Genomic DNA, 27,606 nt, shown 5'->3' with positions numbered 1-27,606 from the left:
GATGTGCTAATGTTTTCCTTATATGGACTCTTCTACTTTTTCAGATTAATCATCTATAGGAAATTAGATCATTCAGATAATATGTGACAGGCAAGAGGACCAGGATTCCATTAATCCCCTAGTCTTAGACACAGATGGAGATTTGTCCAATTTTTGCATAGTGTTCAAATTCTATATTTTTAGATTCATGTTTTCTTGGAAGATACTAATTACTGCATGAAAATGCCCATGTCATATTTTTGGTGTCTCAGAATACATGTTTGTGATTTTGTTTTTAAGAAACATGTATTTTCAGTACACTAAAGGAAGGGTAGCATTCACATACCATTTGCCTTTTTTTGTTTTTACTTCTTTAATGCCCCTTATTTTTCTGCCCTAATCAAACTAAATTATCTGACAACTATGTCTAAGTTATAGCATTAGACATGAAGTGGTTCATCTCAGGCTGTACCTGGTAAATTTGGCTACTGTTTCCCTCTCTTCCATGTGGTAGGTTGTAAAAGGCATTCATCATAGAGGAATATTGCATTAGTAGCACATAATTGACTTCTGTGACTCCTACTATTCTACAATCAGTAATATTTTATTTACATGTACATACATCTGTACATCTAAATGTATAATTTGTGAATGCAGAGAAATAAGAGCAAAACTACCACTTTTCTTATGATGATACTCAAGATTTAAGGATTTTTCTTGTCTCTATAGATATTCATCATTGTGATGCTCCATTATAGACTTAGAAAATGACTGAAGACCTTATTTATAAGATGAAATTGGTTGGTTGCTCGTTCATATCAAACAAATCTTTTTTTAGTTCTAACTTACATGTACTTAAAATAGATCCTCTAATCTCTTAGCCCAGCCCCTTACAGTGTCACTTTGAATTCTGGTAACAGAGGAGTGTGTGTGTATTTAATCAACCAAAATGCAGTGTTCTTTTCTGTATTCTGGTTCTTGGAACATTACATTTAAAACTATAACAGAGTCAGAGGAACATGTGAAGAGTGGAGGGTTATACCGTTTTAAGGATAATTTTATTTTTCTGTTTTCTCAGATACTGATTTTGTGAAGTTTTATTATTAGGGTGAGCAGTGTGGGATCATATATCTTATAATTTGTGCCTGCTCTGAGTTTGTTTTATATATTCCCTTATAAAGACTTAAAAAGAACATAGCTTCTAGATTTTCTAGAATAGTTCTAGAAAATATTAATTGGTTGGAAGGATGCAGTTGCTCGTGCATAGATTTTTAGGCTATATCTTTGTCTCTTCTGATTTAAATAATAGCACTAAATAGCTCTGGTTTTGCTTTTTTTTTTTTAAGGCAGCATACACACACTTCCAGTGGCTTTTGTTTCCATGGTGATAGTTTTCCTGGGCCAACATTGCACAGCAGTTGGAGTTTCCAGGTCAACCTCATGATGTTATGGTGTCTTCGGTTTTATCTTTTATTGAATGGAAACTAGGAACTGTTTGAACATCTTTTTCTTTTAAAGACAAAGCATTTTCCCAAGTTTGTGACTCCTTAAGATGAGTGTGGCTTTTACCTATAATTTCTTGCTGTTTCCTTAGCTTCTGGGGAGGCTCCATTCCTAGGTGGAACAGGATGGGCCTCTGGCCTGGCCTGCAGTGCTCTCTCCACCCACCACCCCCCCCTCCCCGCCCTGGCCCAGTTCCTTTGCAGTCTCTGTGGCATCGCTGTTCCCTGCAACTCTTCTAGCCTAGCACACTCGGTATTCTGTCTAATCATGAACAAAACTCCTTCTAGCACTGGTGTATAAGAATGTTCAAACCTCTGGAAACTCAAAATAGATTTACAAATCAAGCAGCTCACTTTCCAGTGTTAGGCTGGCAGTGACTAAGATCATGTTTCAGAATGTACCAGAGAAACTGCATGCAATCTAAAATCTTTATTAAAATTCCAGACTTGAGAATTCAGAACTTTGCCACCTCCAAGTATTTTTGTCAAATGATGAGACAGGAGACAGGTTGAAGCTGCATTAAGAATGTCAGGCTGTCTTTCTAGAGGCTAGGAAACAAAACCTTAGATTGAATCTGACATCAAGATAAAGGTTCAACATGATTTCCTGGTTCTTTTCTAAACCTCATACCTATCTTTAACTTGAACAGCAGTTCCTAAAAATTTTATTTTGCTTCCAAAGCCCAATTTCGTTGGACACAATAAAGCTACAGGACAGTACTAGGCCTGAATGTGAACCCAGAAAAAGGAAGGTACCATTCTTCCTGGAAATGTGTGTTCAACCAGTGTTTATTGAATACAGTGCAGCAGCCTAGGCACTGAGTGTACAACCCCAAACAAATGAGACGTTTGCCCTCCTTGAGCTTATATTGTATTAGAGAGGGATGATAAAAGAAAACCAGGCTTCTTGTGGTAAATGGATTTTGTGTAAAAGTAATTCCTCTAGAGAAGTTTTTCTGTTCTCCCATTCTAGATACACACACACACACACACACACACACACACACACACACACACACACACACACACACACACTCACTTATACCTGCTCATCCCTAAGCCTGGCATATAATAGAATCCAACAAAACAGAGTCAAGGAGCAATGAAAATATTGAGATTCCTAGGTTTGTGTGTTGAACTCAGAATGTTGACAGAGAATTGGCAAAATCTTTGAAATAAGAGTGAAGCAGCATTCTTGAAAAGACGTTTGTTCTATAAAAGTTAACCCTGATAAAAGTCTTGAGGGGATAACCAGAACATGAGGAGATAAATGTTTTAGATATTAGATGAAAACCCTTTCTTCAGTAGGAAAAATGCAGCATGCTCTATACCACCTAAATTCATAGTATATAGCACATACTTTACAATGAGAAAGGAGACAAATTGGTTTGTTGTGCCTCTCCTCCTCCTCCAAACTCAATATGGCAAATGGTCCAGTTGAAAATAAAAGAAAAATACTAAGCCTCAGCTTTTACTTTATATCGTCTGGCAGAGACTAAAGAAATGAACTAAGTAGATAGTTGAGAGGCAAGATGTTTCTATTCCAGCAACTATGAAAATTATGTGTAGCTTCTTTGATTGCAGGCATAACATAAAAAGGCTGTTTTACTTTCCAAGGGTTGATCACTAAGTTCAGAATCATGAATTCTGTATTTTATCAGTCTGAGATATAGCAAACCATATTTTAAGTAATTGTTCTCAGTCTTAATCTTCCTTGAGGATGTTGGGTACAAATGAGTTTTACAAGGGGGTTGTTGATCACGTTTCAGATTTTGACTTAATATGTATCACGTTAATTTAGATATTTTAGTCAAGAAAAAAATAATATGGTATGTGGAACATGTTTGCATACCTAAGAATCAAGAGAACTATATTATTTATTGTGAAAATATATATTAACATAGACTAGAAAACATTACTGATATCGAAACTTTTAAAAATAAGTTCTTATGTAGTATTGACATATTGAGCTGATTCAACTTATTCTTACAGATGTGCCAAATACTGGTATAAGCAAGCCTAGAGTTTCTGACACTGGCCATCCCAACAACTATCTCATCAGGACGGAGCCAGAACAAGGAGCCCTCTATTCACCAGAACAGACATCTCTTCATGAAAGTGAGGGTCTGTTGTATTGTATTTTAAGAACTAGTTCTGCCTTGAGTATTTTCTTTTTGAAAGCAAACTTTAGAAGTCAATAATAAAGATATTTCTGCTGTTTTCATTTCTGCAGGGTCACTGGGTAATTCAAGAAGTTCAACACAAATGAATTCATATTCTGACAGTGGATACCAAGAAGCAGGGAGTTTCCACAACAACCAAACTCTGAGCAAGGCAGATAGCAGGCAACAGCACTCTTTCATAGGATCAACTCATAATCATCTGGTGAGGAATTCAAGAGCTGAAGGACAAACACTAGTTCAGGTAAGCCAAGCACAATCAAGATATAAAGAATTTACTCTCTTGTTTATACTTATTATAGGTATTTTTTTATTAAAACTAAACGTAATGTATATAGTTTTAAGTTTATAAATAGGCTCTGATGAAACAAAAAAACTTTTATAATATTTGAGGCCAGTTAAGAATTTTTTTTGCACAAACCTAAAAATATATTTGCTTCAATTAATTTACCCCTTATAATTAATATGGTTAATTAATTAACCAGTTAATTCTGATATATTCCTAGACATAGTCATTTTTTTTCAGAAGCAACACATTTGACCTGTCAAATCCAGAGCGAGTAAAGAACTGAGTAGAATGTTGTCATTTCTGAGAGGTTATGAATTCCTAAAAGTATTGCAGCTGTATATGCTATAGAAATTTCAAGATGACAGAGTACTCTTTCCATACTTCCATAAAGAAATTTAGTCCATTCAGTCTAGTCCAAAGTTTTGATCTTCATCTCTGGAATTGTTCTTTGAAGGCACACTTCTTTGTTTTACTAGAATATTGTAGGTTACTGTGAAGGACTCCATTCTATTGAGCTAGGGCTTTCTGATAGGCCAAAAAAAGTAATAGTGCAGATAGATATTTATGCAAACTCCTTAGTTCTGTCTTTATGGAAGTTCTGTTCACTTCATTTCATCAGCATAAGCCTAGAATAAGATAGCAGCAGGAGTCTTGTGTAATAGTAAATAGTGAGGAGATCTCTCTCTCTTTTCAAGTACTTGAAGGGTCTTTTGGAGCTAAAACTATAGCATACAATCAGAAGTTCATTAGACACTGTGTTCCACATAATGCAATTCAGGTATAAAACAGAAAAGCCAGGGTTACTAGCACCAAAACTGATTTATAAAAGAGCAGCAGAGGGCATTGTGGCTCACACCTGTAATTCTAGCTACTCAGGAGGCTGAGATTTGAGGATCGAAGTTCAAAGTTTAAAGTCAGGAGAGCGCTAAAGAACAAGACTCGTCTCCAATTAATCACTAGAAAATGGGGAAAGTGGGGCTGTGGCTCCAGGGGGAGGGCGGTAGCCTTGCGCTGTAGAGCTCGGGGACAGTGCCCAAGCCCAGAGTTCAAGCACCATGACCCACAAAAAAATCAAAAACAAAGATAAGAGCATGACTTTTAATCTGCAATGGTAATGCTTCTACTCTTAGCAAGTTGCCTCAGGCTCCACTCCTCAAACTCAAATTGTTCACATACTCTTTTAGAGGTCTTCGGTGGAAATGCATGAGAAGTTTTGAGATAGATCACGTCATATATTCATCCACTAAGGTGGATTCCTATTTTCACAAGCCTAAAATGAGACTTTTTACATAATTATTGCTGGCTTGAACTCATGGCCTGGGCACTGCTCTGAGCTTTTTTGCCTAAGGTTCGTGCTTACCACTTGAGCCACAGTGGTTGTTTTCCTTGTTTATTGGAACCAGCCTTGTGGACTTTGCTACCCAGCTAACTTTGATCTGACATCCTCAGTTCTCAGCCTCTTGAGTTGGTAGGATTACATACATGAGCCACCAATACTCAGCTTACGTCTCTTTTTTAAAAAGCAAACATTAAGATGTTTTTGTTCCTAAAGGTTAAGAATTATATTGCATTTATATTATTTAATTTCCATGTAGTCTGGTCAATGGGTTTTCAACCCCATCTATTGCTTTAGTGTCTGTTTTACCATCCACTTCTTTCCTCAGATCCCCTCTTCTTCATAGCTATTAGTGCCCCCCAAATCCTTGAATTTTTAAGTACACTTGAGGCCTCGAAAGAGTTGCTTGTGACACCTAGAAAGAAAGCAAACCTCCTCTTACAATAGCCTAGGATGTGTAACATTCAGATCTAATCCCTACTTCTCCATCCCACAACTAAAAGGGGGTGGATGGGAGTTGTCTGACAATCATTTCATCAATACAATCAGAGATCCGAGTCTCATTCAGAGCCCTATCATCTAATTTCATTTCTCAGCCTACTTTTCCCATTCCTGTTCCCCTTACTACTTCTCTCATCCAACTATTCATTCTTCATTTTGATATCGCATCAAGGGAAGTATCACACCTGTCATGTCTGCAGAGTAGATTCAGAGTAGAATAGTTTGTGGCAGGCACATTTGCTTTCTTTTCTGCCTTTGGCAGCAGGCTAGGCCAAGAATCAGTTGAGTTGCTAGGATTTTGGAGTACCTTTGTTTGATTTCTTTAAATCTACCAGGTAAAGTTAAGACCTCAAAGACTAGAAGAGGTTTTAAAATTTTACTCAGAAGAATAAACTTATTTGGCTAAGGAACCTGGACAGCCACATTGTGAAGTAAATTCATATTTTTTATCCCACACTGAAAGAACTTGTTTCTTTGGTTATTTGTGCCAACCATAAAGACTTTAGACTGCTTTTAAAAAATAAACTTTTTTTTTTTTTTTTTTTGCTGGGCGTGATGGCTCACACCTGTAATCCTAGCTACTCAGGAGGGTGAAATTTGAGGACCAAGGTTTAAAGCCAGCCTGGTCACAAAAGGACCAGAGACTCTTATCTCCAATTAACTTCCAGAAAACAGGAAGTGGGGCTTGGCTCAAGGGTAGGTAGGTAGCCTTGAGCTGAAGAGCCCAGACCCATGTTAGGGCAGTAGCCTTGAGCTAAAGAGCTCAGGGACAGCACCCAGGCCAAGTTTAAGCCCCATAACCCACACAAAAAAAATTTTTTTAATGTACTATCGTGGCCAAACTTTAGCTCATAAAGAAGAAAGTATGTTAAGCCAGTGACCTTCTCATGCATGAATTATGTGTAGTCCTTAGAAGAAAACATTCTATATGCTGTGAAAAATACGTAGGCATAAGGGTAAGAAATGTAAAGACCTAAGGGGAAGAGGTCTATTAAATGTCTTCAGACCTCATTTTACTGAAGTTAGGATTCAATTGCTTTTTAATGTTTAAGAAAAGCATAATGAGGAAAAACTTTTAAGCTCAAACTCTGAAGCATGATGCAGAAAAGAAATTTGGATGCCTAAAATAAATTGTGAATTTACTTGCTATAGTGAGCTTTGTGCTTTTTTTTTTTTTTTTTTTTTTCTGTAATGACCACGGACACAAAACCCTGGATAAACCCGTTCTCTTTTCTCCCCCCTCTCATCAGCCATCAGTAGCCACTCGGGCCATGAGAAGAGTTAGTTCAGTTCCATCTAGAGCACAGTCTCCTTCTTATGTTGTCAGCACAGGCGTGTCTCCTTCACGGGGGTCACTGAGAACTTCTGTGGGTAGTGGCTTTGGCTCTCCATCAGTGACCGACCCCCGGCCTCTGAACCCCGGTGCGTACTCCTCCACCACGCTGCCTGCTCCACGGGCCGCCTCGCCCTTCGCGCAGAGACCCGCCTCCCCGACCACTGTACGGAGGATTGGGTCAGTCACTTCCCGGCAGACCTCCAACCCCAACGGACCAACCCCTCAGTACCAAACCACCACCAGGGTGGGGTCCCCCCTGACCCTGACGGATGTACAGACTCGAGTAGCTTCCCCGACCCAAGGCCAAGTGGGGTCGTCGTCCCCCAAACGCGCGGCCATGACCGCCGTCCCACAGCATCTGGGGCCCTCCCTGCCCAGGACTGTTCACGACCCGGAGCAATTCGCGCAGCAGCCTTACGAGATTTACGAGAGGATGGTCCCCCCGCGGCCGGACAGCCTGACCGGTGAGTACGGGCCCCCCCGCCCCGGGCCCCGCGGGCGGTGGGCGCCGGGTGTGCCTGGCTCCGTGCGCACCTGCTACCTTGCTTACCTGGGAAACGGTGCACTTAGGGCAGCAGAACGCCTGTGGACAGAGGCAGTGGCCCCTCCCAGGAGGTCTGAAAACGCCCTTGTTTGATTTCCAGCTGCTTATTTATTCTCGCTTGGACTTGTTTCAGAAAAGGGTTCTTTGCGTGCAAGCATGAGTGCTACCACTCGGCCACATCCTTAACCCTGAATGTTCTTTTTTTTTTTTTTCCTAATAAAAGATTTCTCACCAGCCAGGCTTAAAATGTGGGTTGAGAATAGCTGTTTTATAATTAACCTAATTTAACATAACATTCCTAAAGAAATGCGCATAGGGATGTGGACTAGCATATAAATCCTGCTTTGATTATGATATTCCCATGGGAACTGCACAAAGCTCTTCACATGCCCTCCGAATTAAATCAAAGACAACACAGCCAGGAGGTAGCTCTCTCCTGATTTGTTGTTCTTGTTGTTGTTGTTAGGAAAGGTTTCGCACAAATTATAAAAAGTTGGTTCTTTGGGGCTGGGAGTTTGGTGGAGTGCTTGCCTAGCATGCATTAAAACCCTGGTTCGAATCTTCCGCACCACATACATAGAAAAAAGCTAGAAGTGGTGCTGTGGCTCAAGTGGTAGAGCTCTAGCCTTGAGAAAAGTCCAAGGATAGTACCCAGGCCCTGAGTTTCAAGCCCCACAACGGGCAAAAAAAAAAAAAGTTGGTTCTTTGTACTAAAACAAAATTTGTCCTTAAAGTAGTATGACCAGAATGGTAAAACTTAAGACTGTACAGGAAAATGTGAAATGATTGGTGGATACTTCCATATCTCCTTTAAGCACTCCTGGCTAGCCAGAGTGCTTCAGTCTTTCAGGGTATTCACAGGTAAAAGTAGTATGCATTGACATAAATTTGTACATCTGCACTGGCAGAAAGCAAAGCATACTACTAGAGATATATTCTGTACATTGTTTTCACTTAGTATCTGAAAGCTTTGTGTCTCTCTCTCTCTCTCTCTCTCTCTCTCTCTCTCTCTCTCTCTCTCTCTCTCTCTCTCCCTCTCCCTCTCCCTCTCCCTCTCCCTCTCCCTCTCCCTCTCCCTCTCCCTCTCTCCCCCCCTCCTTCTCTTTCCTTCCCTTTCTCTCTCTCCATTTCTCTCTCTTTCTCTTCTGTCTCACTCTCACTGTCTCTCTCTCATTCTCACTCTTTAGTCAGTCCTGGGCTTGAACCAAGGCCTGGATGCTGTCCTTTTGTGCTTATTTAGTATTCTTCCACCTGAACCACAGATACACTTCTGGCCTTTTTTTTGGTGGTTAATAGGAGATGAGAGTTTCATGATTTCCTGCCTCTTCTAAGTGGCTAGGATAGGCAACGTGAGCTACTAGATCCCTGCCACTTGTGCTTTCTAAAATAAATACAGAGAACTCCTTTTCTACTTGTGCTGTTTGGGGGGACACTATCTCTGAACTCTTCAGCTGAAGGCTAGCGCTCTACCACTTAAGCCACAATTCCACTTCTGGTTTTCTGGTGGTTTATTAGAGATGAAAGTCTCTCAGACTTTCTTGCCCAGGCTGGCTTTGAACAATGATCTTCAGATCTCAGAATAGGTAGGATTACAGGCGTGAGCCCGTGTCACCGGGGCTGCTGTGATATTTTTTAATTGTCCTCCTGTCAATGGCCATGTAAGATGTTTGTCATTTTTAGCTGATAGAAATTATAATATATATTCTTCCTCCTGCATATTTAACCTGATGAGTACTACATTAGTTATGGTATGTGCATATTTTTAAGTTAGAAAATTTGTCATACTGCCCTCTGTGAAGTTTGTGTGGGCTATAATTAGAGTATACCTCTCTCCATACATCTAATAATGTGCCATCCAAGTCTTTTCAACCTTATCAGTCTGGTAGGTAAGAATCTTATGTCTCATTGTTTTAAATGTTTTTTATTGTGTTATAATTAAGGCTAAAGATCCCATATATTTATCGGCTGTTTTATTTTACCTTTTTCTAGAGCCCTGTGTACAGCTATATTGCCAAATTTTCTTTTTACAATACGTCTGAAGACTTTTTAATATTTTGTCTTTGAAGTTATTTATAATTGCTTTTGAATTACATATTTTATGTGGTAAAATTCCAATGTCTTTTTCTTCGGTATCTAGGCAGTGTGGAGTTATTTTTAGATTTTTTGTGATGTAAATTTTTTTGTGAAAATTTTGTATTGAATTTGAATTCAGAGATAATCCTGGCAGTGAAACTGCCTTTTTTAAAATTGCACCATCAAATGTGTTAGTCACAAATATTTTCTGTTAGGCCTTTAAAAGTTTGCAACGAAGTCATGTAGAAATCATTTATGAAATTCTGCTTCCCAAGCAAACCTTGAAAGATAAATAAACCTAAAGACATCCTTTTCCACTTTAGTCTGAAACCCCAGCTTCTAAATCTGTGAGACAGAGACCCAGGATAGGAAGGCAGCAATACACACCTGTCTCCATGTCTATCCCTAACAGGGATAATCTTTAAGTTCTTGTTTTTTGGCATGCAGATGAAATTAGACTTTATTATTCAAAAGAAAAAATATTCATGTATGTATAATCTTTGCATATCTACATATATATTTTTCTGTGTATTATATATACTATACCTAGCTTCTCACTTATACTTTTTAGGTTCTCAAGAATCTTTTTTTCCTTTGATCCGCCTGACCATTTATGCAGAATGTAAATCATACCTGTGAATTCTTTTCTTTTATTCTAAAATAAAATCAGAAAAAATATAATCTTTTTATTTGGAAGGATTAATTACTACTTTAATATTCCTAATCAATATTCTGTAAAAATTCAGAGACTTGAATATTTGATGATCATAATTTAAATTATGACACAATGTACATATAAATTTCTTACCACAAAAATCAAATATATATGACCTAAAATACTTTAGTATGGAAAGGTTTTAAGAATCAGTGTATTTGAAAAATAAATTTATGGATTATTTCTAGTGGCTTATGTGTAAAAGTTTTGAATGATATGAAATATATGATAGGTGACCTAATAGGCTGTTTCGAGGCTGTAAAAAGAATTGTTAGTTGAATAAATAACACTATGGTAAATCAGTGTTTTCCATTTTTGGACAAAGAAGGGAAGTTATTAAAATTGGATATATCTCTGGAACATTATTTCTAATACCAATCATAAAAAAGAATTACTTGTATCTGAGTCTTAATGATACTTAGTTATGGTGGGCTTTCTATACTTAATCTAAAGGGGCTATAATTTTTTTTGAATGTTAGTCTATGGCTCTCTATATGTTTTTAAAGAAAAGCATGAGCATAAAACATAATAATTTAGGTCATTGTTTTGTTCTTTAGAATTATAATAGCAAGAAAATTCTACATATCACTATAATTCTAAACTACTCCTCTGTAACCTGCCCCTAATAATCCTATGGCTGCCTATCACTGTAGTTCTAAACTACTTACTCAACTGCAGCTTATCATGCATAGTAAATCTATGGCAAGGATGTCTCTGCTGGCTACCTTACATAGTTTACCTATATAAGGTTACCTTTACCCCAGAATCCAAGTAAAGATTAACAAAATTTTCAAATTATGTAAGTTCTAAAGAAGAATCAGGCAGGTCCCACAGTGGAAGAATATGGCATTATGGAAGTGGGTGCAGTGTACACAGTTCTTGCACCACATTGCTGTGGGCTCTGCTGAGCTCAGTCGTATCCACTTCTCATTTGACTGCCCAAGTGTGACTGATCTTTAACATCACATGCTGGGTCAAGAGTGTGTCTCTGTTTGGTATTACAGTGGCATGACATATTGATAAGGTTACTGAGGGATAGGTATATTCATCTGCCCGATCTATGAGACAATTAACAGGCACTTTTTCTTCCAAGCCCTCAAAGTAAAATTTTACAACAACAGCAAAGGGCCAGTGTCTCACACCTGTAATTCTAGCGGCTTGAGAGGCTGAAATCTGAGGATCCTGGTTTGATGCTAACTCATATAGGAAACTCCATGAGGCTGTTTTATCCAATTATCCACAAAAAAAAAAAGCTGATAGTAGAACTATGGCTCAAGTGGTAGAGCCCCGGCCTTTTAGTCCAAAAGTTAAAAGACAACACCCAGGCCTTGACTTGAAATCCCAATACTAGCACCAGATACATAATTCAATAACCTGTAGGCCCTATCCTGTGCTTCAGTCCTAGTTACTTGGGAGCAACCAGTCAGGGAGGGTCATGGTTCAAGGCACCATATCACTCATGTCTACCTCCTAACCTCGCTATGTAAGTGTAAGTATGTGAGATACTTTTAAAAAATACCAAAGGCCCAAAAAGCATGCACAGACAGGGACTTTGAGTTCAAATTACAGACTCATTTTTAGAGCTTTAAAATTCGAACCTTCCTCTTTAACCTGGTGCTTGTGAAAGGCTTTATGAGTTCAGGGAGCCTCATGCCACATGTCTTCGCTCCTTGTGGCATGGCTATGTCCAGTGTGTGATACATAATAAAAGACACTGATCTGTGCTTTCTTCCAGCCCTAAAGCTTTCTTTTTTTTCATATATTTTATTGTAATTAATAGAAGGGTTACACTATATTTGCCAGATAGAAGGTGCATTAATTCACATGCATTGATACCCTTTCTCATGTCTTGGTCCCCATTTCCCTCTCCCCCACCACCACCCCTCATCTTGTTTTCCCCCATTCCCTATCCAATTTCAAATAACCAAATACAAATATATTCAATATAAGTAGCTTTCTAATGAAAAAGAATCGCATTTCCTGTTGGGCTCAGAAAGCTTGGCAAGGTGATAGCCCACTTATTAGATTTTATGAGCTTGTAGTCTTTATTTTAGCAAGTAGGGAGCCAATATTAAAACCTACATTGTTTTATTTAAATTCTTCCCACATTGCACTGTTACCCAGAGTAGGTAATAATCATTTACTTTTGAAGCTTTTAAGTATTTAACTTTCTTACCACTCCTCAGTAAGCAACATGTAATTATCATTTATATTCAGGCCATTTACTTTTAGTTGTGATTTGATTAACTGAGCTAATGGGATGGGTATGATCCTGTCTTCTTAAAAACAATTACTGTGTTATTTGCAACATTTTTAAAGAAAATACATGCTACCTGACTTCTGATATCTTATGCTTTTGATTACATCTGGAAGGTAATTTTGGTATTCTGACCAAATGACAAGACTTTAATTACTAATAATGACAAATCACAAACTTCTTGACATCATAATAGAGAATATAGTAATTCACTTAAAAAAACAAAATGTATTAAAAATTGACCTTTTATCACATATATAAACATTTGTCACTAGCAATCAGAAATGTATTAATGATCCAACGTCAATGTTTTTACTAACTTTGTACTTTTCCTTTATGCTAGAAAGTTAATGAGTATCTGGCATATAAGTAAAAGTAACAACTTAATGATTTTTTTTAACAGAAAACATAAATACAATGATAACAAAAATAGTAAAATAACATTTCTTAATAAATATTAGTACTTATTCAGATACTATTTTTAATGCATCATAAAATGTCTGATATTTTCCAGAAAATTATATGTGAATTAGTAAAGATATTTCCAGTTCTTAAATATCCACCTTTCCTAACTAGCATTTTGGGTTAGCTTGGTCTGCGACAGGAGGTGTATGTATAGGTTCGAGACCCTGTAGGCCCTTGGTTCTCAGTGCTGGTCTTTACTTTGTGAGATAGGGCAATCAGCAGGGCAGGAAAAAAGACGCACTGACCATCTTGGTACAGTGATGCGACACTGAGAAGTAGGGCATAGTTAGAAACATTTTAGTCTATAGGTTTTTTGTTTTGTTTTGTTTTCATTTGTTTTTGTGTCATTGCTAGGGCATGTAATTGGGGCTTTATCATCTTACTTGACTTTTGTGCTCAAGGTAAGCACTCTACCTCTTGAGCCACAGTTCTACTTCTGATTTCCTTTTGAGTAATTGAAGATAAGAGTCCATGGACTTGTCTGCTCAGCCTCCTGAGTAAGTGCCAGACACAGCTGCCAGTTCTCTAGTCTTTCTTGCTCAAGACTAGTGCTCTACCACTGGAACCACACATTTAGCTCTGATTTTTGCTGGTTAGTTGGAAGGGGAGTCTCGGGACTTTTCTTCCCAGGCTGGCTTCAAACCTCAGTCATTCAGTTCTGAACCTCCTGAGCTACTCAGCTAGGATTTCAGGCATGAAACACTATTACCCAGTTTCAGACTACTGGGTTTTTGTTGTTTGCTTGTTTGTTGGGCTTTTTAAAAAATGTATAGCCATCATAGAGTGAATTTGCAAAACCTATTGTGGCAACTACATCATCAGGCAGTATTATTATCATCATCATCATCATCATCACTTGGTCACCATGATATAATGGCTTTGCAATTTGGCAATGAATTTCAAACCATTTAATATTTTTATTAGAAAACTTTCTTTCACAGCAATAGAACATTTTATTTTTGAACTGTACAGTGTATGAAATTCTTTTTTTTTAGGAGGGGTAGCTGGGAAGGCAGTCCTAGGGCTTGAACTCGGGGCCTAGGCATTGTCCCTAGGCATCTTTGTGCTCAAGGCTAGCACTCTACCATTTGAGCCACAGCATACTTCCAGCTTTTTCTAAGTAGTTCATTGGAGATAAGAATCTTGTAGACTTTTCTGCCCATGCTGGTTTTGAACCATGATCCTCTAATCTCAGCCTCCTGAGCAGTTAGGATTACAGCATGAGCCACCAGCACCTGGCATGAAATTTTTTTCACACTTGATACTAGTGCATTATTAAACTTTGAGTGTTTATCTTGGACATGTACGTAGTCCTGTTTGTGAAGACTTTAATGTTCTCAGGCCCACCATGATTTCCTTACTCGTTAATGATTTTATTTTGCTGCTTCTAGGCTTACGGAGTTCCTATGCTAGTCAGCACAGTCCGCTTGGACAAGACCTTCGTTCAGCTGTATCTCCAGACTTGCACATCACTCCTATCTATGAGGGGCGGACTTACTACAGCCCAGTGTACCGCAGCCCAAACCACGGGACTGTGGAGCTCCAGGGGTCACAGACAGCACTGTACCGCACAGGCTCAGGTGGGCAGCAGCTTTCTGGCTTTCACTGGCTCACCAGGCAAAGGATTTCATTGAGACTGTGTGCCCTCTTGGAAAGGAAATCATGTTGCCCTTTTAGTTGGTTAGATAAGCAGTTGTGGCAGCAACCAGTAAGCAGAAAAAGAGATTTTCATTTGATTTATTTATAAATGATGCGTTTTATTCTGGTATAACCAATGAATGTAGTGATTGCCTACTAATCTAGGAATACATTTGTAAAGCTATAAATGTGATTCTCTTCAGTTTAGGAATACCAGATACACAGAAGAAAACTTTTAATGAAATATTTCTCTGTAATTCTTGTTGTTTAAACCAAATTTTAAGGAAATCCATGTATAGTTGCCTTTAATTACATATGTATGGAGACCAGCTGCATGTTTTTAGATATTAGAGTTACTCAGAATATAAAAATGTATAACGTAAAACAGTCTGTGTGATGGATTTAAATAATAACAAAATGCAGTGAAGTATTCATTAAAACAGGAAGCTCAGGCACCCATGCCCCAGCATCCCACCCTCACTGATGGATTCAACGCTGCAGCTAAAGATGATCTGAGCTGCCAGACTCACGCAGGATTGTCTCCTGTAGTCTCAGAACTCAAGCAGCAATGAGAACACTGTATTGGCTATTTATTGGAAATGAACAGTTTATTTCAGAGTAATTGCCCTTCTAATAAAAAGCACCCAATTTTGAATGTTATAGCATTTAGTCCTTACCCTCTAGTTAGTCACTATGGTACCTATTAGGATTTGATATATACATCTCTCTCTCTCTCTCTCTCTCTCTCTCTCTCTCTCTCTATATATATATATATATATATATATTATATATATATATATATGATGTATTCTTTTTATTCCTTTTATTTTTCAGTTTCTTTTTTGTTGTGTTTCCAGAGAATCATTATAAAAAGTCACATTTAGTATTTTATCTTGTAAGTTTAATTTTTTGTTGTTGTTTGGCTAATGTACAGAGGCATTACAGTTACACACGTCAGACAGTGAGTACATTTCTTCTGGAACATCTGGTCTTTAAAGACAGTTCTTCCTACTTGCATTCCTTTTCCTTGGGAAACAGTTTATGGAATTCTTTACTGTGCCATTTTCAAAATCTTCCATTAAAATTTATTTTTGTCCTTAAATTAAAAAAAAGAAATATTTGCTTATTCTTGTGTTCTGTGAACAGGAATTTCTTTGATAGGATTGAGAAGTAGCTAATATTATAATCCTTTTTTGTCTTTAAAGACAAGATCTTGGTATGGAACTCAGGCTGGCCTGGAATCCACTACCATAGCCATGCTATTCTAAACTCAAACATCTGTGTTACAGGTATATATCACAATGCCCCAGATGATAATTTTGTTGTTGTTGTTTCTGGTGGGTAATGGGGCTTGAACTCTGGGCATGGGCACTGTCCCTGAGCTCTTCAGCCCAAGGCTACTGTCCTACCCCTTGAGCCACAGTCCCCTTTTCTAGTGATTAATTGGAGATAAGCATCTCAAGGTCTGTAATGTCTGGGCTGGCTTTGAACCACAATCCTCAGATCTCAGCCTCCTGAGTAGCTAGGATTATTGATGTGAGCCACCGGGCCCAGCTAAGTCATAATCTTTTTAATTCCATGAAGGATATGTATATAATCATTGGAAAGATACATACCATAATAAGTAATACAGAAACATTAAGTGCAGTAAACAGATTTTTTTGTATAACATTATGAAATAATGTATGAGCATAGCAATAGAATAACTTGATCTCTCAGTATTTTTTTCTTAGGTAGATTTCCCTGTGTTATCAGGATGTGGATATATATAGTTGAGTATGTCAAAATAAATAACTTGAGTTCACAAAGTTAAAAGGTTTGATAGTTTCAGTTATTTATAAATTCGATGAAGATGCATTGTACTTATGAATTGATTTCTTGAGACATAACCTCTTCGTACAACTACTCAAATGTAATGAAAATGTATTTTTTAGAATTACAATTTGAGTAAATACCTAATGCAATTAATTACAAAATTTTCCTATTTTATCATCTGTTTCTCTGATTCATTTCTTATTTGGAGTTTAAGTTACTAAATCTTAATGAACATTAAAAAGTACTTATGTTTCCTTATGGAAATGGAAAGGCTTGGAAAAAATCATATTAAGTGAAGTAAGCCAGAGTCAAAGGAAGATAGGCTCAATGGTCTCCCTCATTTGTAATAATTAGTACACGCCTAGGACTCTCCTAGCTCATGATTACAATAGCGCAAAAACCTAGATACATAAGGCCATATTGGATGAGACTAAATGAAAGGATCTCTAGGATATAATCATTGTTCTTAATGTACTATGCTATTTCTCTTCTCTTTAGTTGCCCTTTGGTTAATCTCATATTGTTACTGTATCTGACTTCGTTACCTGGCATATTGTATATACATTTATTTATTTATTTGAAATAGGAAAACGAAGAGGGGAAAACAAGATGTTTGGGAGGGGGTGAGCAGAGGGAAATGGGGACAAAAACATGAGAAGAGGTATCAATGCGTGAGAAGTAATGCATCTACTATCTAACGAGTATAACTGTAACCCCTCTATACATAAAATTTTTTAAAGTACTCATGTGAATAGATATATAGTTTTATTTTTGCTTTTCTAATAAACAATATATTCTTGTGGCTACTCAAAAGTTAAGTACCTTTTTAAGATTAATAAGCAAGATTTATAAAATTTAAAAGTAAATATGCATAATAATTTCCAGAAGTTATGGTCTTTCATTAAATTCTAAAAACAAAAAAGAATTAAGTATGATCTTGTGGAGAACATACTAATCTTTTCACAATGTTGACTCTATTAGGTATTGGAAATTTGCAAAGGACATCCAGCCAACGGAGTACTCTTACATACCAAAGAAATAATTATGCCCTGAACACAACAGCTACCTACGCGGAGCCCTACAGGCCAATTCAATACCGTGTCCAAGAGTGCAATTACAGCCGGCTTCCCCACTCTGCACCTGCTGATGATGGCACCACGAGATCTCCATCAATAGACAGCATTCAGAAAGACCCCAGGCAAGTTCCAGTTGGGTGCTTGCACAATACTATGCTTCCTCCATCCTGACTTTTTTAAGCTATAAAATCTATTATCATATCAGTTATATCTTATCTCCCATTTCCAGTTGAATTCCTGCTGTGTTGGCGATTGAAGATAATTTCTTTTCCTTTCGCTTTTTTTTTTTTTTTTTTTTTTTTTTTTTTTTTTTTTTTTGAGAAAGAGAGAGATTGATTGTTTCCATCCTTTAATTATAGCTTGGAGAAGGAATAGATCTGTGGGATTAGTACTTCACCCAGGCTACTACTACCTTAGGTAGCCACTTACTAAGAATTAAGCAAATGACTTAAAAGAGCCTTTTACCTCCTTCACCGTTCCTGATCAACTTCCTGGACAGTGGCTTCAGAAAATCTTATTATTCTAAGCCTGAATAGGTCAAGTTGGGTACATTTCAAATCATATTGCTCATTGCTATGTAGAGTTTTTAGTAAGTCCTTTGAAAAGCATCTTGCCATTTGGGAGAAACTAGCACTGGAGAAAGTCTCATATCCCATAAGCAAAAAGTATTTGGCAAAGAAAACCTATTCTGTCTTTTTAAAATTCTATTGAGCCACATAGATAATACTTTTTAAGGTAAGTATGAATGATTTAGTAATTGATTGATTCTTTTTAACTTTCCTCATCTTTAAGGGAATCTATTTAAAATAACCAGAAGATAAATATGTTTTGAAACTAAAAGAGAATTTCATTTCTGGAAGGGTGAAATTGTTCCTAAGTCCTAAGCAGCTTTGGTGTTATTTTTAAGACAAGTATTAGCAAGATTTCATTCACTCTTCACCCACAGATAGTTGTTTCACTGGAAAATTGTTATAATTATCAGTTTATAGCACCCTACCAACTTAATTTTTTTAATTTTAATTTTTTTTTGTGGGTCATATGGCTTGAATTTAACCTGGGCGCTGTCCCTGAGCTCTTTAGCTCAAGGTTACTGCCCTGCCTCTGGGCCTGAGCCTCAGCATTGCCCCTGAGCTCTTCAGCACAAGGCTACCGCCCTACCCTTGAGCCAAGCCCCACTTCCCATGTTTTCTAGAGGTTAATTGGAGATAAGAGTCTCTGGTTCTTTTGTACCCAGGCTGGCTTTGAACCTTGATCCTCAGATCTCAGCCTCCTGAGTAGCTAGAATCACAGGCATGAGCCATTGGCTTAAAATTCTGTAATTTTTATGTGTTGCTGGTCTGTTATTTGCCATTTTTAAGGAATTTTTTTAAAAAAGAGTTTGTCTGATAGCACTTTTTATATATAATTGTTAGAAATATTCTTAAATTATTTCATTCTTTTTTTAGATGTTCAAAGAACAAAAGACTAGGCCACCCAAATAAATGCAGAAATTCTCCAAAAGCTTTTTAGTTGTGGGTAATTTATATCATATCCTAAATTGACCTGCAGAGAAAATGATAGTTAACTGCAAATGCAGTGAGGTGTGATGTAAGTTTTGAGTTTCATGTGTGTCCCCGAAGACTTCAGCTCTGATCTCTAATATAATTCACCATAAACAGGAGTTTCATGTATGATAATGTATTTCAGCTGTTCATACTATGATAATTTCATAGTCTAATGCATAAAACTGTTATGTTTAGCATTGGTTGTATGAAACTTTTCTGGTAATGCATTGCATAAGATGAATATAGTAATAGGTATATTTATTCTAGCTGAAACTGGAATTTGAATGAATTTGAGGTTTTAATACTTATGACAACTGCTACTTCCCAGTTTTGCAAATGACAACTTAATATTTTTATTCACTTAAAAATTTTTTGCCATTAATGCTATATGATAATTAACCTGATAAATTCTTCATAGGATTGAAAAAGTTGCTGATGTGTTAGTTCTAAAAGGAAATCTGGGAGTTTTTGTTGTTGTTGTTGTTGTTGTTGTTTAGTTTTTAACTTAGCAGGCAAATTTATTAGTAATAAAAAACAAAATTCTAAAGAAAGAAACCTGACAATGAAACAGGGATATTCACAAGAAACTTTGTTGGAAATTAACTTTACAACTTGGTATCAGGGGAGGAGTCGGGGAGGGGAGTTGAGAGGAAGGAAAATGGGAGAAATTCAGGGAAGGGTAAGAATAACTGACAAGGAATATATTCATTACCTGACATATAACTGTAATCCCCATGACATCACCTTTACAATAAAATACAATAAAAATTTAAAAATAAAAAGAATTTTAAAAAGAAAGAAACTGGAAAGTGATGATGACAAAGGATGTCCATGGCCTTGTTGGTTCTTCCATTCCAAGGCAGATCTGTGAATCTTCGCAGAATATCTCCCTCCCCTTCTCCTTGACCTCAGTGTCAACTACTTAACACCTGTATGGGTGGGACAATACTTTTGCTGATAATGATCTTCTAAGCAAATTAAGGGAGGAGGAAGAATTTTTAATTCACAAATTATTCAATTTATATTCGTTTTTTTAAAAAACAACCTTTTTCTTTGTATTCATACTGGGGGGGTTCTTTTTGAATTTATCTAAAATTTAGCAGATTTTCTTCTGCTCTTAAGCCTATTCAAGGCTGTGTGCGTGCGTGCGTGCGTGCGTGCGTGCGTGTGTGTGTGTGTGTGTGTGTGTGTGTGTGTGTGTGTGTATGCACGTGCAGATGTGCTTAAGGCTTGAACTTTTAGTTCTTTACTGTTTTGTTTTTTTTTTTTTTCCTGGCAGTTAGTTGTAGCCAAGAGTTTCATGAGGTTTTCTGTCCAGGCTGGCTTTGAATTATGATCATCATATCTCAGTCTCCTGAGTAAGATGCCAGGTATGAGCCACTGGCACCCAGCAAGGATTTCATTCATGTACTGCCTATTATCCAGATCCTTTGTTTAGTATTTATTTTTCAACTAACAATGTCATCCCTTAGAGAAAGTCTGGATATTTGTTATTTAAAGTTTTGTCTAAAGAGTTGTTCTATGTGTGATATAATCATAATTCATATCTTAAAAGGTTTCCAAACAGTATATTCTAGTGTCATCTGATATGAGAATTCTAATTCTCATATCATCTGACATGACATTTCCCGAATAAGCCAAAGTATAAGAAAATCTACAAATATTATGATTGTATATATCTTAAAAACTACTATTGCATTTGAGGGGACAGGCAGCCTGTCCAGGTATTTACTAGCTTTGTGATCTACTAGTTAACCCCATACCTCCACATGCAAATCAATGAATTTAGTCTAAGAATAAATGTACACATCTGTTTGCATACATAATACACATGTCCTAAAGTAGTACCTGATACAGAACAGATACTCATGACATATCAAATACTATTTAATGGTAATCCAATTTCTTGAAAAAAGTATTTTATACCACTACATGAGTATTTTGCATACATATAAAGAGACTGGGGAATGTCAGTAGTGCTTGTCTTTGGATAGGATTAATGGTAATATTTTCTCTTTTATAGTCATGTTTATTTTCTTTTGATAATTGTCTCTGTAGTCAAGAGCAACTATACATGCTATATCTCTTGGCGTTTTCATGGTGAGTAGCCTGACACCAGTTCTGACCATCTCCCTTAGGCCTTTCTCAGGCTTGATCCCACACTCAGCTAACATGGACGTGTTTACCCGGGCTTCACACATGCAGATTGCTTCCTTGGGTAGAAAGGCATAAAATTAGAATCAGGAGGAGGAACACTGGAGAGGAAAAGTTACCCATATTAAGAATTTCCCTTGTTCCCTGGCTCTGTTTCTGTGCATCGTGGTTTCTTTAAGCTCATAAGCATCTGGGCCTCAGCATATGATCACCAGAGGAAAACAGTTATTTACATTTATGTACTTTCAGGCTTTGCTCATCCCATTTTTGTCTCAGCTGAGCCCTTTACTCCTATGATGGAGGTACTGTTCAGTATGTTGTTCTCATCTCACCCTCTTCACTGAATCTCTGTCTCCATCCGTAGGGAGTTCGCCTGGCGTGATCCCGAGTTGCCTGAAGTCATCCATATGCTACAGCACCAGTTCCCATCTGTGCAGGCCAATGCAGCGGCCTACCTGCAGCACCTGTGCTTTGGGGACAACAAAGTGAAGATGGAGGTAGAGACACAGGGCCTGGGATGGCTTGGGGAATGGTGCTCTCCACCGAGCACCATGGTTGCTTTTTACAAAGTTACCCAGGACAAAGAGGTAGTACAGTGGTAGACACACGTACTTAGAGTCCCAGGGTTCAATCTCCAGCATCACCAAAGGGAGGGAAATTACCAGAAGCCTTTTTTAAGTTCTGTTATTATTATCATTAAGTAGTTGTACGAAGGGGTTTCAATCCATCTTGATCTATGTGTCTCCCCTTTCATCTTTCCCAACCCTACCCATCCCCTCAAGTTTCCTGGTTCCATTTGCAGATGCCTTTTGAAGGGATTTTTTATTTCAAATGTCCTTTGGCTTGGTAACTAAAAAAAAAAAAGTAGAATGAGTGTATTTCCTAGAATGCTTTCAGCCTTGTCAAATTATGTGTTCACATCATTAGCCAGCATGAAGCAAAAGTCAAATCAACCTACATTTTAAGAATATTTGCCAAGTCTACTGGATTAAAAATTATACCATTGCTGAACTAGGGAGCTTAAAATACTTCATGAGATGCAAGGTGTTCTTAGAAATACATTAAGTTATTAGTCATTTGTTACTGGCATTTTATACACCAGAGAGTCTTAACATTTCACCTCCCACAAACACACATAGACAATCTCATGTACAAGTATTTATGATCAGTTTAATATGCAATGGACATATTGCTACAGACCTACAAGTAGATGTAGCAAATAAAGTTAAAAAGTGGTCAAATAATATACTAATGAAATTCAAAATGAGTGAAAGTATAAAAAGAGTTGCCTAGGGAATGGATTCTAGAAACCAAATAACCTATTGAAAGCTACCTTCCTGTGTGGTCTCTGATCCTGCAGATGTTATGTATACATGTGGCCTCATTGTCCTCTTGAAATAAAAATATAATTCCCAGTGTGTGTTCAGAGGGCTGGCAAAAGACTTCACTACCTGAATGTTCGTTAGGCCCGGTACTCCTGATGTTTCCGTGCTACTACCAGGGCATGAACAAGGCCCCATACTCTCATCTTTTTTGCTCACATGTAGAATTCCACCATTTGAGTCATACCTCCAGCCAGGCATTTTACTGGTTGATTGGCAATAGTCTTTCAAACTAGGTTGGATTTGAATCTTGATGCCTTCATCTTGAGCCTCCTGCATAGATAGGATTACAGGCATGAGCCACCAGTGCCCTGCAGCCTGCCATCACCTGTTAAGTCACAGATCTAAGAAAAGAGCATCCTTTTAGAGTATGCCCTTAACATTTACAAAACATATTCTACTTAAAGAGAAAAGTAATCTTCAGAAGTTCCAGAGTTACCCACTTCCCAGTATTTCTCCATAACAGAGACTTTTATTTGGTTGCTGATTAATCACATGTCACTTACACTTGGTACCCAATATTTCTTAATTCTAGGTTTATAGACTGGGGGGAATCAAGCATCTGGTTGACCTTTTAGACCACAGAGTTTTGGAAGTTCAGAAGAATGCTTGTGGTGCCCTACGAAACCTTGTTTTTGGCAAGTCTACAGATGAAAATAAAATAGCGATGAAGAATGTTGGTGGAATACCTGCCTTGCTGCGACTGTTGAGAAAATCTATTGATGCCGAAGTCAGGGAACTTGTTACAGGTAGGTATAGAAAGAGACATTGTCCTACAGGAAATATTTTTTTTTTTTTACGTCTAGACTTTGCCCTTGTGCCATTGTGAAGGAGTTGGAGGATTTTAAGTCATTGATGAGAGAGAAATAGTAACTATGAAGAATCCATGTATAATTTAAGGATTCAGAAGGTAATTGTAGAGATCAATTCTTACACATAATTATCAACTAACAAGCATCTTATTACTGGAGGACTAGATACTTAATTTAAATAGACTGGCTCTTGAACCCTGGGCCTGGGCATTGTCCCTGAGATCTTTAGCCCAAGGCTACTGCCCTACCCTTGAGCTACAGCACCACTTCTCATTTTCTAGTGCTTAATTGAAGATAAGAGTCTCAAGTTCTTTAGTGTCAGAACTGGCTTTAAACCAAGATCTTCAAATCTCAGCCTCCTGACTAGCTAGAATTGCAAGTGTGAGCCATGGGCACCGGGATGGGTCATATTTTTTTTAAGGCAGTATTAAATTTATTACTGTTTTTAATTGTAAAGCTGATATACAGAGGGGTTACAGTTACTTAAGTAAGGAAATTCTTTTTTATTGTTGGGGTAATGTATAGAGGGGTTATAGTTACATTCAGCAAGTAGTAGGTGTATTACTTCTCACATATTGATGCCCCTTCTCATGTTTTTGTTACAGTTACATAAGTAAGGAAATTCTTCTTGAATTTCCCTTGTCACCCCCTCCCTCATTTTCTCCTACTTTTCCTCCATTCATCCAGTGTCTGAGTCTACTTGCTTCCCAGCCACTTTGTTTGGCCACTAGAATATAAAAGCAAATAAAACCCAGCCCTGTTCACAACTGGCACTCAGGCAGGGGAACTGCAGATGATTCCATGAAATTCAGGACAATGTAGCAAGTGCTGTGACTCAGTAGTGGTTGCATCAGGAGCATAGAGATGGGTGGGAACATTCCTTGAACAACAGGGGATATTTCCACTCACCAAGCAGAGGCTTAGAGCAACATGGGACTTGACTCTTCTACCTACCAGTAGAAGGGGATTTTTGTGTCATAAAACTGACAAAAATAAACAAGTCTGGAAAGGGTTGCAGACCTGGTTTAGCTTTACAAAGCACTTAGATGCACTTCACATGTAGCAAGGACACTGGACCATAGCATGGCCATTTGGGGGTTTTAAATACATTCGGAGGCATCAGAGTAGAGGATTCATTTGTTGGGAACAAGACTGGTGCCTGGGAGGCCCATGAAGAGATCACTCATCTGGTGGCACTGGCTTACAGAGGACCAGGATAGAGATGAGAGAACAGTTGGAGAAATGAGGTATAATGGTCAGATAGGAGGACAGAGATATGGAGAAGTGAGGGGTGATGGTTTGTTTGTCTGGAGATATTGGACCATGCAAGGCTAGTGGCTATGTTCTGGTATTTATGTTGTTCAGGTGAAGCGACCACTATGCAAAAGTATGAGCTAATGATGGCAATATTTATACTACAGAACTGCCACTTGTTATTTATAATAGAGAATGCCAATACTAAGTATTCATTGTCAGGAGAATGGTTAAATGAATTGCAGTACCTCACACAGTGAAATCATACACAAGAGTAAAATAAGCACTTTAGAACTATATATAACAGTGCTGATAAATCTTGAGAAATATTTACAGATAACTGCAGCATGGTACTGTTTGTATAAAGCTTTTATACATGTAGATTCAGGCTATAAATTATTTTTTGATAAATGCACATAAACTAAAGATATCTAATTGGATTGATAACAGTAGTTACCTCTGTGGGGAAAGAGAAAAGAAAATGAAACTGAGGGAATATATTCTACCTCTGTTTCTTTAGAGAAATCAAAAATAAATACAGCAAAGTATTAATATTTGATAAAGCTAGATGCTAGCTACCTACATAGCTACGCTATTTTTCATGCCTGAGATATTTAATTTCACATTTTTAAACAAGATTTCTTTGAAATTAATCCCATTCCCTACTGGCTTCAATTATGAAATCAGTTACAAATTTTGTCCCAAATAATTCAGTAACCTTGGGAATGTAGCAAATCATCATGCCTCTAATGTTTAAAAGGAATCAATTTTTTAATGTAATATAAATATTAAAATGCAACATTAATATTTCCTTGCATGCCAAATCAGATATGGAATTTACATACTAAAAATGAAATATAATCTATCTCTTATCTTGAATTTGGTAATGAAATTCCTGCCTTTGTGTATTTTCATTATTAATACTTTCACCATTTTAAATCACAAGTTCACTTAATAGTGTGTATTTCTTCTCTGAAAGGCCTTTGAAGTATTTATCCTCAAGCTAAAATAGCTTGCAATTTATACGTGTGCAAATATAGTAATTAAGACAAATTATTTAGAATTAAGAAAAAAAAGAACATAGTTATTTCCATCCTAGACATTAACATGGCCATTTTTTTCATTATATCCAAAAATTGATCTGAAGCTGCCTGTTAAGATGCAGTGGAAACAGTGTTAGTTGCAGGCTCTGAGGGTTGAGATTTTTATTTCTGAAGTTTTGAGGAAAGAAACATTGCCTGTGCTAAGTTGACCTCCAAGGAATTGATACAATTTACATGGAAGTTTGGTGATGTTTTTAAAATTATTTTTATTTAAAAGTAAATTAGCATTATTTGAAGTAAAGCCAGACTGTACTTATGAAAGCCTCTTCCATGCTGATATACCTGGGACATGCTCTGACTTGGGTACTAACTTCCAACTTATCTCATTAGTTCCATTTATGGACATGGCTAGTTATTACGAGCATAAGATGTTTTAACATGTGGGTGATGGCCTTGAAGGGCTATTCAAAAAAGAACCAATTTTCCAATTGTATTATCTTCCACTATAAAGCAATAAGAAAAACCCATGGTATTTCTCTTTTGAAAATATTTTCTAGGAGTTTTCCAACATTAAGCATTTTGGGGAAAGGGGACATATATTGACAAAATTAGAAAGTATTTTACAACTATATTTACAACCAATGACTGTGTCTCCAGCATTGCCCATAGCATATAAAACCTCAAATTTCAGCATTTGACCGATGACATCTCCACATACCATGGCTCTGATCATTCTTTGTGTGTGTGGTCTAAGAGCTCTTTGGTGAAATGTTTAGTTAACATAGGATGGTGAACTGTTGAACAGGTTTATTCAGTGCAATGAACTGTAGTGAGGAAATTATCATTGTCTTGAAACTAGATATCCCTTTGTGTCTCATATTAAGTAATTCAACCTAGGTATTAATTAATCTGCTCTTTTTTTTTTTGACTTGTTCTATTTGTTTCAGTTGTACTTAAATGAAAGAATTTTAGATATTCTTTTTAAAATGCCTTGCCTTTGCTTTAAAGTTAACAACTCGCGGCCTATATTTTTGGCTACATTTTCATTTTCAAAAAGAAAATGTACTGTTTTTCTAAGTGCATTTTCCCAAGACAGCAAGGTTGTCATTGATCATTAAAATGGTTCTCTAACATGTAACATGATTCTTGGGTTTTCTTCATTGTGTTGAGCATTTTCCAAGGTGAAACCTATGAGCATTACTTATGGTAATTACATATATATATATATGCACAGATGCTTGTTAAATCATTACCCAAAATGGACTTTCAGCCCCTAAACATGAAAATATAAACTTCAAAGCTGCACAAATTATGACTATCATTAGTCAGGTTATTAAATTAAGCTCTTCTAGACTACAGCCTATAGATTGGAAATGAGAATGTCTTGTCACTGAAAGATATGTTTGATTCATTTGTGCAAGATTCATTTTGCTAAACTTGGAAATATGAATTTCTAGTTACTGAACATCTTGAAATTTTCATCTTTTAAAACCATAGAAACTAAAGCTACTGCATAGAATCTGAAGCCTGCTGCCTGATCTTTACCATAGTAATTTCTTCTTATTAATGCTAGTACCAGAAAGTAGCCTCGCCTTTATTCTTTAATAATAATAGACTTTGTTCGCATAATTTCTACATTCATTCTATACAATTTAGCAAGTAATGTTCATTCTAGCTAAGTACAATATTCCTGCACTCATATTTTGATATT

At 37.1% G+C, this 27,606-nt stretch overlaps 1 protein-coding gene across 9 annotated transcripts in view; it reads left to right on the top strand.

Moving 5' to 3' along the window:
* The window catches only part of Pkp4 (plakophilin 4), a 219,534-nt gene that overhangs the window by 159,571 nt on the left and 32,357 nt on the right, over window positions 1–27,606 (top strand). For 6 of the 9 annotated variants that reach the window (XM_090342791.1, XM_090342789.1, XM_090342785.1 and 3 more), the window contains 7 exons: window positions 3,474–3,605; window positions 3,715–3,905; window positions 7,038–7,587; window positions 14,569–14,757; window positions 17,612–17,828; window positions 21,769–21,901; window positions 23,322–23,535. In XM_090342791.1, the coding sequence (XP_090198917.1) occupies window positions 3,747–3,905; window positions 7,038–7,587; window positions 14,569–14,757; window positions 17,612–17,828; window positions 21,769–21,901; window positions 23,322–23,535 (1,462 nt within the window). In that variant the 5' untranslated portion in view covers window positions 3,474–3,605; window positions 3,715–3,746. The remainder of the gene's footprint in view (window positions 1–3,473; window positions 3,606–3,714; window positions 3,906–7,037; window positions 7,588–14,568; window positions 14,758–17,611; window positions 17,829–21,768; window positions 21,902–23,321; window positions 23,536–27,606) is intronic. The other 3 variants (XM_090342794.1, XM_090342786.1, XM_090342790.1) reach the window with 2 other exon arrangements.

This window comes from Megascapheus bottae, chromosome 12 (assembly GCF_031878675.1).
Source record: "Megascapheus bottae isolate mThoBot1 chromosome 12, mThoBot2.hap1, whole genome shotgun sequence".
Lineage (NCBI taxonomy): Eukaryota > Metazoa > Chordata > Mammalia > Rodentia > Geomyidae > Megascapheus > Megascapheus bottae.
Note: the sequence above shows the minus strand (reverse complement) of the source record. Positions and strands in the feature narration are given on the sequence as shown.